Source organism: Sturnus vulgaris, chromosome 16 (genome assembly GCF_052056855.1).
Source record: "Sturnus vulgaris isolate bStuVul1 chromosome 16, bStuVul1.hap1, whole genome shotgun sequence".
Classification (NCBI taxonomy): domain Eukaryota; kingdom Metazoa; phylum Chordata; class Aves; order Passeriformes; family Sturnidae; genus Sturnus; species Sturnus vulgaris.
The window spans coordinates 2,579,095-2,589,726 of NC_142258.1; the positions used below are offsets into that span (position 1 = coordinate 2,579,095).

At 54.7% G+C, this 10,632-nt stretch overlaps 1 protein-coding gene across 1 annotated transcript; it reads left to right on the top strand.

Moving 5' to 3' along the window:
- Window positions 1-7,824: 7,824 nt before the first annotated feature.
- Window positions 7,825-9,807, top strand: RASD1 (ras related dexamethasone induced 1). Its single transcript, XM_014871045.2, has 2 exons — window positions 7,825-8,230; window positions 8,474-9,807. The coding sequence occupies exons 1-2, from the start codon at window positions 7,945-7,947 to the stop codon at window positions 9,022-9,024; spliced, it is 837 nt and encodes a 278-aa protein (XP_014726531.1). The 5' UTR covers window positions 7,825-7,944; the 3' UTR covers window positions 9,025-9,807.
- Window positions 9,808-10,632: the final 825 nt, after the last annotated feature.

The window sequence follows — 10,632 nt, forward strand, 5'->3', positions numbered from 1 at the left end:
AGCAACCATCGAGGAGAGGATACATTGCATTATTCAGACAATTTATGTCAGAGTTGCCAGTCCTGGCTCAAAGTCTCTGATGTCAATAAACTTGGATTTGTTGATAAGTGAAATCAGTATTTACTGAAGAAGCACGTGCTCATACGGGAAGAATTATTCCTAAAGAGAACACAGTGAGGGCTGTATTTGTGCTGTCTCATTCCCGGTCTGGGGACCATGTGTGCCTTTCCCAGTCCCTGCTGCAAGGCCAGAAGGGACCCCAGTTGTATCATTCCCCTCCCCAGCCAATATCAGCCTCCTAAAACGTGTGTCTGTCAACGTAAACCCCAGTGGTGGAGCTGCTTCCCATCCCATGCCCACAGCATCCCATGAGCACAGGGCTTTGGTGCTGTGCTGGCAGTGGCTTCACAGACTCCTTCCCCCTTGATCTGCCATTTCCAGCCTTTCCCACTTCCCAGCCATTCTGTGGCAGCTCTGCATTGCACAAGGTTTTTATTTCTGGGGCTATGCCAGACACATCCCTGGTTTTAGTAGCTCTTCCTGCAGCAGCCAGCACGGATTAAACGTCTTTGCCTTCACAGAACTGGTTCTGGCTGACATGAAGTTGGAGTTTGATATTTTAGAGGCATCTGCTCTCTTCCCTGAAGAGGAAAGGTGAGCTGTGGGTTGATGTTCCAGCCCATCTCATGGGGTTTGAGCCCACCTTTCTCCCTGGGGCAGGGGGTAGCCTTGGCCAGGACCAGTCCCTGGTGTTGCTGTGCTGCTCCCCAGGGCTGCAGGGAGGGAAACACAGAGACACCATTATTTATGTTGTTTTATGGTATCTAACTTCAAGGGATTAGGGGACTCTCCTTGGTTATAAGGGGGGGAAAAAACGTGATTCCTCTCCAATTGCCTAATATTTCCAAGAATTTGAGATTACACAGGGAGAGGGTGAAACCTTCAGGCTGAGCACGAAGCACTGGTGGTGTCACAGCTGTTTCCCCTCTTCCTGGCTGCAGCTGGGACACATCCTGCATGGATACAGGGATGGATCTCATGGCCAGGGTCAGAACATGAGTCCTGCTGTTTCCAAAGGAGAGACCTGCACTGTGGGACCCCCAGGACCAGCTGGTTGCAGCCCCAGCTCTGCACCGGCACAGGCAGGAGCATCCAGGTCTTGCAGAGACATCAAAGACCAAATGGGGTTCCTGGAAATGGGGTCATGGGGCCATTTTCATACTTTCATGCCTTCAAAATCCAGCATGGAGCTTTCTGGGCCCACTGGAGCTTGGCAGGGGGGTTTGTTTGTAGCCTTGGGAATCGCTTCACGTGATGCTGTGTGCTGACGCCACAGATAACACTTCTTTGAAGTTTGGGATATTTCTCCAGAGCAAACACCAGGAAAGGAGAAACTAGTTAAATCTCAACTCCTGCCTGGCAGGGATAGCTGGGTCACCAAGGCCATTGCTCTGTGCTGCCTCAGGTCACCCCATCCCACCAGGCAGCCTCTGTGCCCACCCTCACGGAGGTTTTCTCTGTGTGGTTGCTTTTATGGCTCCCTCACACACATCTCCCTTCCCTAGAGCTGCACGTGGTAATTCCTTGGGATGAGAAATCATCTGTACAATGAACATCCCCACCCAACAGGGATGTGGTGCCAGCTCCACACTCACAGGATGCTTCATCCAGGAACACTTCGGGAGGTGGAGGCTGAATTCTGTGCTGCTTTCCCTGGTGGTGGTGACATTCAGGAGCAGAGACACATTCCCAAAATCCCTCCCCTCCGTTGTGACCTCCTGTAACCCCGTGTTTGCATTCGCCCAGGGAAGCTGCGCTGCCTTGCCCCAGGGGAGGGATGGCCACCAGCCTTTACGTGGCAAATAAACACAGAATAAACACGTGGCGCAATCGGGGCAGCACGTGTGGCACTGGCACCACTGGGAATTCGCCATTCCCACCCAGATCCTGCTTGCTGACTCTGCACTTTGACTGTTTTGGGAAGATGGCAGGAAATGAGGGGCTCAGGGCTCTGGTGAGGGCTCCCAAACCCATCCCAGCACTGAGGCAGAAGCTTGGTTTTTTGGCCAGTGGTTGGCATTTGATGTAAAAGCGAAGATGAACTTTGAGCTTTAGGCACTGTTTTATTGGAGATCCCTTAATCCAGAGAAGGTGGACAGGGGACACGACAAAATTTATCTTTGCAGGGGAATAAACCAGTCTGTTCTATCGCTGCTGTGTAGGGAAAACAATCTGGACTTTAAATGCTCACAAAGCAATGGGGAGAAACAATTCCCATGTAGGAAACCCCCAGTGCTGGAGCCCAAGGATGAGGATCCCAGAGCTGCATGGGGCTTTGCAGGCAGGTCCATGCTCAGGGATCTGGGATACAGGCAGCTCCCAACTCACTGGTGGCCAGGGAAAGCTTTGAAATTTCCCCGAGTGCCAAGAGAGCAGCAGCAGCAGCAGCAGCCCATACCCCCTGTCCCCCTGCCCCTGGCATCACCCCCATCAGGGACAGGGTGGAGGAGACTCCATCCGACCCAACCAGCTCATTTCCACCCTCACTCCGGGGGTCCTTACGCACGGAGCTCCTGCCACGAGGCAGAGGACAAGTTACGAGGCTGTTTTCTTTAATTTTCACACTCCAAAGCCGCCCTGAGACAGCCCGGTGAGCTGTATCCTCCTTGGATCCTGTTTCAAAGGAAAAAAAATGGTAGGAATGTGCTGCTTTTTCCATGTTGCATTTTCTTCGGGAGGAGCTGTTTACGGAGCACAGCTCCTTTCCCAGTCAGGGTCACAGGAGGGCTCAGAGCCGCCAGAGTCCTGGGAAGATGTCAGGACCTGGCTCTGCCTGTTGGGATGGGAGCCTCCAGGGTCCTGGATTTGGCCACTGGCTCAGCCTTTGCCCAGCTCAACTCCCCCAGATCCCAACCTCTCCCCCTCTGTGCTGGCCTCAGCCCCTCTGGACCCACAGGAGCAGATGTGGGACCTGACAGGAAACATCCCCAGGCTCTGAGCCCCCAGCACTGCTACCCCTCCCTGTGCCAGCCCCTGCCTGGCAGGCACTGCCCGCCTGGCACTGCCCACCCGGCTCCCTGCCACCTCCTGTCCCGCCACCCCTGCCAACCATCGCTATTTCCATGGGAACCTTCCTGAAATCTGCAGCAATGCATCCACTGGGGTCACTAAGCCTCCCTCTCCCCTGTGCCTTGTATTCCAAGCCCAGTTGCTGCCTACCTCTGGTTACAGGTGACATTTCTCTCTAATCCCAGAGGAGCTGAAGGAAACTCTGCTCTTTGGGAGGGAGCAGAAAGTGCTGGAGCTTAGGGACACATCCAGGACATGGAGACACCTTTGTTCATGCTGGTAGGATGTTACATGACCTGTGTGCAAGAGGATGGGAGGAAAGGAGATGGGAACTGGGAGCAGGGGATTTCCAGGGTGCGCCTGGCTCTGAGCTGCCTCACACTGAGCACAGGGATGATGTCTCAAGGGACCTCTTGCCACTCCGTGCCTGGATAACTCCAGGAACTGGGGATTTGAGACATCCCAGGCTTTCAGATGCTCTGTTAATCAAATCCCAAGTGCTAAAAGGAATCAAGAGACATGAAAAGTGTTGCTAAAGAAGCAGGGGGTGGGGGAGGGAAACAAATAAAGCCACCCCCTGGTCCCCAGAGAAGGAGCAGCTTCTGCATCATATTTCATCTGGGAAAAATTATATTTTGGGAATTACGTGCTTCTTCTGAAAAGCCTTAAAGAGATTTAATAAAACGAGACAAGCTAATAATATAGGGAATGAATAGCAACCCTGCATGCTGCATCTTGATTTAATCAGATGCTTTTCCTCAGGGGGACAAGCAAGAACTATGGCTAAAGCCTCCCTTCCCTACTCAGCTGCTCCCCTCTTCCTCTGGCCATTCACTCCTTCTCCCACCCTGGGGGAGCAGCCAGGACAGGATTTGGGGTCCCACAAGTCCCTGCTGTTCACCAGCAGCTGCTGGGAAATGCACAGCTCACTCTGGTTCTTTGGGAGCAGGGTAAGGAGCTGGACACCAGCTCGCTGTACAGCCCCCAGGGACTGTCCAAAGAACAGTCCTGGGGGAGAAAAGCAGGAATTGAGGAGCCAGGAGAGCTGGGCTTGGCTCCATGTGCGTGGCTGCTCCAGAGCCTGGGAATGCTGTGTGCTGCTGCACAGGGGATGAGCCCTTGGTAGGATGTGAAGCATCTTAACAGCGATGGGGAGGGGCTCATGTGCGATGTGTCCCTCTCGGTGGCCTGGGACAGCTGCAGGGTCTGCATGTGCCAGGTGGGAACAGCACAAATGGCTCTTCCAGTCCTGTTTCACTGCTCAGGACCCGGCCGTGAACCGAGGCCAGCCCAGCCCCGGGGGGATGATCCTTCCCAGCTCTGTGCACACTCAGAACCAAACTCATGTTCTGATGTAATTGTCCTTTTCCGAGTATCCCTCGCTCGCCTGTCCCTGTGCTGGGCACCCCGGTGCCGCTCCTGCTTCCTGGAACATTTTGCTTCCTACATTTTTTGCCGTGGTGCTGCTGCTGTGAGCTCTGTTTTGCTGCTGCACAGTTCGTCCAAGCCAGGCCCTGGGGAGCCACATGTTCTGTCGCTGGGATGTTTGTGTGACTTTCGTGGAATTTCCTTTCCTCAGCCACTTGCTCGCGGACACAGGGTGGGTTTTGCTGGTTGGCAGGTGGTGGTGGTAAACCGAGGAGGGTGAAAATAGGGAGGGAAATAGCAAGAAAACAAGGATTGATCTGTGCTGAAGGTGATTCCATTAAAGGTGTCGCTGGGGTTAGTGCAAAGCATCCTGCCTGCGGCTCTGGCTCTGCTGAGCTGCTGCATGAAAGAGATTCTATCCTCCAAAACCAGGCAAGGAACAAAACATCCCACAAATAGCAGGGGCAAACTCTGGCAGCCGTGGGGAAAATGCCCTTTTACCTGCCTCTGCTTAAGCCTTGGGCTATTTGCAGTCAGGTCAGAAATAGGTGGTGATTTGTAAAAGAGTCATAACCGTGGGAAGGCTGTGCCTTGCAGCGAGGTGGATCCTTTATCATCAATCACTGGCAGCAGCTCCCAGCAAATGTGCTTTGCTCCTACAGGAGATGAGTTTCTAGATGAGCCTGGGAGGACTCAGCTAATGCTGTGTAATGCTCCCTGATCGGGCTCTGCGTGACTCCATGAGGACTTGGGCTCTGTGATAGCACAGGCAGTGCCCATGTCCTCTTCTCTGGCAGCTCCCACCACCACCAGCTCTTCTCCACCCATCCCAGGTCCCTGACACCCTGTCCTTGCTGTCAGGGGGTCCCTGGCTCTGGTCCCACTCCACCAAGCCCACAGGATCCCAGTGCACATCTGTCTCCTGGCATGCTCTGCTCAAAGAACTGCTTAGAGGGAACAAATGGATTTTTTTTCCTGTCAGCCAGGAGCAGGTTTAAAGCAGGCTATTTTTACCTGTTCCTAGCTCTATTAATAGTTGTACGGCCAACAATAAATGCTGATCGAGATATTTGATTTGTCTGTCCTCCAGAGGTTGCCACTTCCTATTCCCCCTGTTGTTTTCCATCAACCGTTTCAATTAAATGATCTTTTTGTTGTTTGGGTTGATACATTTGGGCTTTGCATTCGACTATTAAACTTCTTCGCTGTCTCGAACACAGATGAATAAACACAGGAAACTGTCCCACTTTCTCTCCTCCAAGTGTCCTTGTGCCTCCAGGCAGGATGTTTCCCTGCAGGCAGGGACAGGAGTGTTTAAGTTGCTGCTCCCTTCCAGACAACCAGACAGCCACAATCCCTATGTAAGCCTTCCGAGAGTGTTTAAATTAATATCCAAGGGAGATGAAAAGCTCAGCACCATTTCCCAAGTGGTGCTGATGAAAGGCACTGCTCTGCCCCAGACTGTGTGTTCTGGCTTTCCCTGAAGTCCCTCTCTGTATTATAGGTGAGGTTTCTGCCCTGAACTTTATCAAAGCATCACCTTTGGCTAAGATTTTTTTGTTGTTGTTGTTGGTTATTTTTTTTATAGCTCTTTTTATCATAGAAGAGGCTGGGTTGGAAGGGACCTTAAAGCTCATCTTGTACCACTCCCTGCCATGGGCAGGGCCACCTTCTGCTAAACAAGATTTCTCCAAGTCCCATCCTACCTGGCCTTGGACACTTCCAGCGATGAGTGTAGCCACTCTGGGCAACCTGTGCCAAGGCCTAACCACCCTCAGAGGGAAGAACTATTTCCCAATATCCCATCTATCCCTGCCCTCTGGCAGTGGGAAGCCATTCCCCCTTGCCCTGTCACTCCAGCCCTTGTCCTAAGTCCCTCTCTATCTCTCTTTGAGCCCCTTTAGGCACTGGAAGGGGCTCTAAGCTCTCCCCAGAGCCTCCTGTTCCCCAGGCTGACCATTCTCAGTTCTCCCAGTACAGCACCACTCCCATTCCCATTCCCATTCCCATTCCCATTCCCATCCCTATTCCCATTCCTATTCTCATTCCCATTCCTATTCCTATTCCTATTCCTATTCCTATTCCTATTCCTATTCCTATTCCTATTCCTATTCCTATTCCTATTCCTATTCCTATTCCTATTCCTATTCCTATTCCTATTCCTATTCCCATTCTCATTCCCATTTCCATTCCCGTTTCCATTCCCGTTCCCACTCCCGTTCCCATTCGCATTCTCATTCCCGGCCCTGCACGCGCTGCCGCCGCCCGGACTCTCGCCTGTCCCCTAGCGTGCAGAACCGGCGCTGCAGCGGCACCGCTCGGCACCGGCACTGGGACCGGGACAGGAACTGGGACGGGAATCGGGTCGGGGTCGGGGTCAAGGAAAGCCGCTGTCCTAAGAGCCTCGGTCAAGGTGTTCCCGCGCAGCTCCCAGCCCGCCCTGCAGCCCCCGGTGGGACCGAGACTTCTCTCTGCTCCCGGCCCCGCGCACCGGAGCTCGCACCCAGCAGGGTCTTTTCTCCGGATTTTCGGGCATTTGCACCGGGCAAGTGTAAATCGATGCAAAACCACGGCAGGGAATGGCGTGGGACCCTCTGCACCCCCCCGCCCCCGGTTCCTGCAGTTCGGGGTGTCCCCACTCCCCGAGCCCCGGGAGCCCCGAGCCGGCTGCGGGGCGCCGGGACCCGCGCCGGGCTGAGAACGGGACGGGTACAGAGCACAAGGACCCCGTGCTGAGATGCAAAGGGATCAGTTTGCAAACGGGACTGTGAAAGGGACCGGGAGTGCGAGCGGTCTGCGAACGGGAGTTCGAAGCACCGGAGTTCCAACCGGGCTGCGAACGGGACCGGGCTGCGCAAACCGGGAGCACGAACGGCGATGGGAACGGGATCTGTGGGTGCACTCCCGGGAGTGAAAACGGGGCTTGGAACGGGATCTGTGTGTGCCCCCCGGGAGTGTAAACGGGGCTGGGAACGGGATCTGTGTGTGCCCCCCGGGAGTGCGAACCGGGCTGGGAACGGGATCTGTGTGTGCCCCCCGGCAGTGCGAACCGGGCTGGGAACGGGATCTGTGTGTGCCCCCCGGGAGTGCGAACCGCGCTGGGAACGGGACCGGGCTGCGCAGCAGCGGGAGTGCGAACGGGGCTCCGAACGGGACGGGGCTGCCAGGCACCCGGAGCTCCAATCGGGCTGTGAACGGGACCAGCCAAGCGAGCGGCAGGAGTGCGAACGGGGCTGCGGACGGGAGCGGTGCGCGCAGCCCGGAGCCCGGCGGGGGGCGCGGGCCGGGCCGGGCTCGGTGCCGGGCGCTGACTCAGCCGCCACCGCCCCGGGCCGTGACGCGCCGAGGGGCGGTCGCTGCCGGCTCCATATAACGCGGCGGCCGCCGTGCAGAGCTCACACCGACCCTTCCTGAGAAGGAAGAGGGGCTGAGCAGCCGGGCCAGGCAGCGCCTTTCCTCCTTCTCCTCCTTTCCTTCTCGGCGCAAGCTGCACTTTCGTCGGCGTCAATGAAACTGGCAGCGATGATCAAGAAGATGTGTCCCAGCGAGGCCGAGCTGAGCATCCCCGCCAAGAACTGCTACCGCATGGTCATCCTGGGCTCCTCCAAGGTGGGCAAGACGGCCATCGTCTCGCGCTTCCTCACCGGCCGCTTCGAGGAGCAATACACACCCACCATCGAGGACTTCCACCGCAAGTTCTACAGCATCCGTGGCGAAGTGTACCAGCTCGACATCCTGGACACGTCGGGCAACCACCCCTTCCCAGCCATGCGCCGCCTCTCCATCCTCACAGGTACTTGGCAGGAGGTCCCTCTGCCAGATTCCTGATCAGTTTGGGGATGTTGTTGCAGTCCTGGGAGGAGGGAGGTACGATTTTGTGTGTTCAAGTGGTTGGGCAGCTCTTCTTGGTGGACTGGAGAATGCAGGACCCAGGTGCTGCCTGGTCCTTCCTTCTCCAAGCCTCTCTTTGGCTTAGGAGTGGGTCTCTCTGTGTCCCCATCCCTGCAACCACCTCACGTTCCCTCTTTGTCCCTAGGAGACGTGTTCATCCTTGTCTTCAGCCTGGACAACCGAGACTCCTTTGAGGAGGTGCAGCGCCTGAAGCAGCAAATCCTGGAGACCAAGTCGTGCCTGAAGAACAAAACCAAGGAGAACATAGAGGTGCCCCTGGTCATCTGCGGCAACAAGGGCGACCGGGACTTTTACCGGGAGGTGCAGCCCCGGGAGATCGAGCAGCTGGTGGGAGAGGACCCAAAAAAATGTGCCTACTTCGAGATCTCAGCCAAGAGGAACAGCAGCCTGGACCAGATGTTCCAGGCGCTCTTCGCCATGGCCAAGCTCCCCAGCGAGATGAGCCCCGACCTGCACCGCAAGGTCTCGGTCCAGTACTGCGACATCCTGCACAAGAAGGCGCTGAAAGGCAAAAAGCTGCTGAAGGAGGGGGGCCGGGGCGGCTCGGAGGAGGCGTACGGCATCGTGGCCCCCTTCGCCCGGCGGCCCAGCGTGCACAGCGACCTCATGTACATCCGGGAGAAAGCCATCGGCGGCGGGCACGGCAAGGAGAAGGATCGCTGTGTGATCAGCTAGGAGCCCCCGCTCGCCTCGGGAAGGAAGGAAGGAAAGGAGAAAAGGAGGGGAGAGAGATGCTCGTTTCCGAATTGACTTTGGGCAGGTGCCCAGCCGGGCAGAGAGGGCGTCGCCTCTCCCCCAGCCTCCCTCCTCCCGCTTTCATCATCTCCCTCCCTGGGGATGCATTTTGGGAGCGAGGGATGCGAAGGGGGAGGCGTTGGAGGGCAGGAGGGGATGTCACTGGGAGCAGCCTCCTCCTCTGGGCAAACAGACAGGGAAAGGGTGAGCTGCTGGGCAGCCAGGTGGGAGGATGAGTGTGGAGGGCACAGACCTTGGTGTTTCTTTCCCTCCCAAACCACAGAGCCTCAGGCACTGCCCTCAGGAGGGAGGGCAGGGGCCTGCCAGCACCTGCCTGGGGCTTTAGGGTTGGTTCTTGGTTTTGTGTTTTTTTTTTTTCCAACTTGAGAAGCTGTGCACAGACTCTGGCTCTGTGTTGTGTGTTCATGTATGTCTGCAAAACACATGCAGAAGACACTCCTAAGCTGTTGCAAAGACATTGCAGAGTTACAGCCCCGATGGACCAAAAAACTGACTCTTGTTTACATTTGTCTTGTTTGATTTGCAAGATTTGGGGGGGTGGGGGGAGCGGGAAGGGTTTTACAAAATAAAATAATAGGCACTTTATGTAGGTATTGTTTGTCATTGACATGAACAAAAAAAAATCTTCAAGTGTTTCTACCGTGGGTGAAACTTGATGTTTTATTTTTTCTACAAATTAATAAAATCTTTTAAAAAATCAAACCTATGGGTTTGCCTTTGCTTCCTTGCCCTATCCCATAGCAAAGCCTGCTAAACAAAAGTCCTGAGCTCGGAGGTGGCCAAACCAGTCTCTCGCTCAAGCCCTGTATTACCCCATTTTCTCCGACTCCCAGTGCAAAGGTTCCCGCCTCTGCAAGCCGCAGGGGTTTTGCCACACAGGGTAACGAGGGGCCAGGCAGGGAGTTACTCACTCCAACGGGTCACTGAGCCAGCTCTTTCCTCACTCCACTACGCCGAGTGACGGCGCTGCCAGCCCCACGGCACGGCGGGCAGTGGCAATGTCACAGCCTGCAGTCACCCTGCAAACTGACATCACTTCGTTATAAAGGGCTGATTGTGTTTCATGCTCTTTGCCGATTAACTAAGCACACTTTAATGATGTCAATACACACTGATTCATTGGCACCCCAGCTGGGATATTGTTTTTACTCTGCAATATGAGTAAAGGAAGTACTTTGCTCGAAAGGTCACCTTTACATCTGATGGTTTTTAATCTCTCCCCAATAAAATGATTACTGCAATAAGTTGTAGTAATCATTACTAGAAGTGAAAGGGAAACAGGATCACTCTTCAAAGAAAGCTTTTCCCAGCTCCAGCTCATTTTCAACCCCTTCATGCAGCAGCACAAATCTGTGTTCAGTACATATTAATGGCAAAAAACCCTCATATTGAAGCAACAAAAGTGAGGGAGCAAGGTTGCAAAGCAAACCATCTCAGTTTCGCTTGAAACTTGGATTCAAGTTGACAGAGTTAACTTGTTCCTGAACTAAGTGCCAGACATTTCTTTGGCAACAAGTTGTTTCTTCC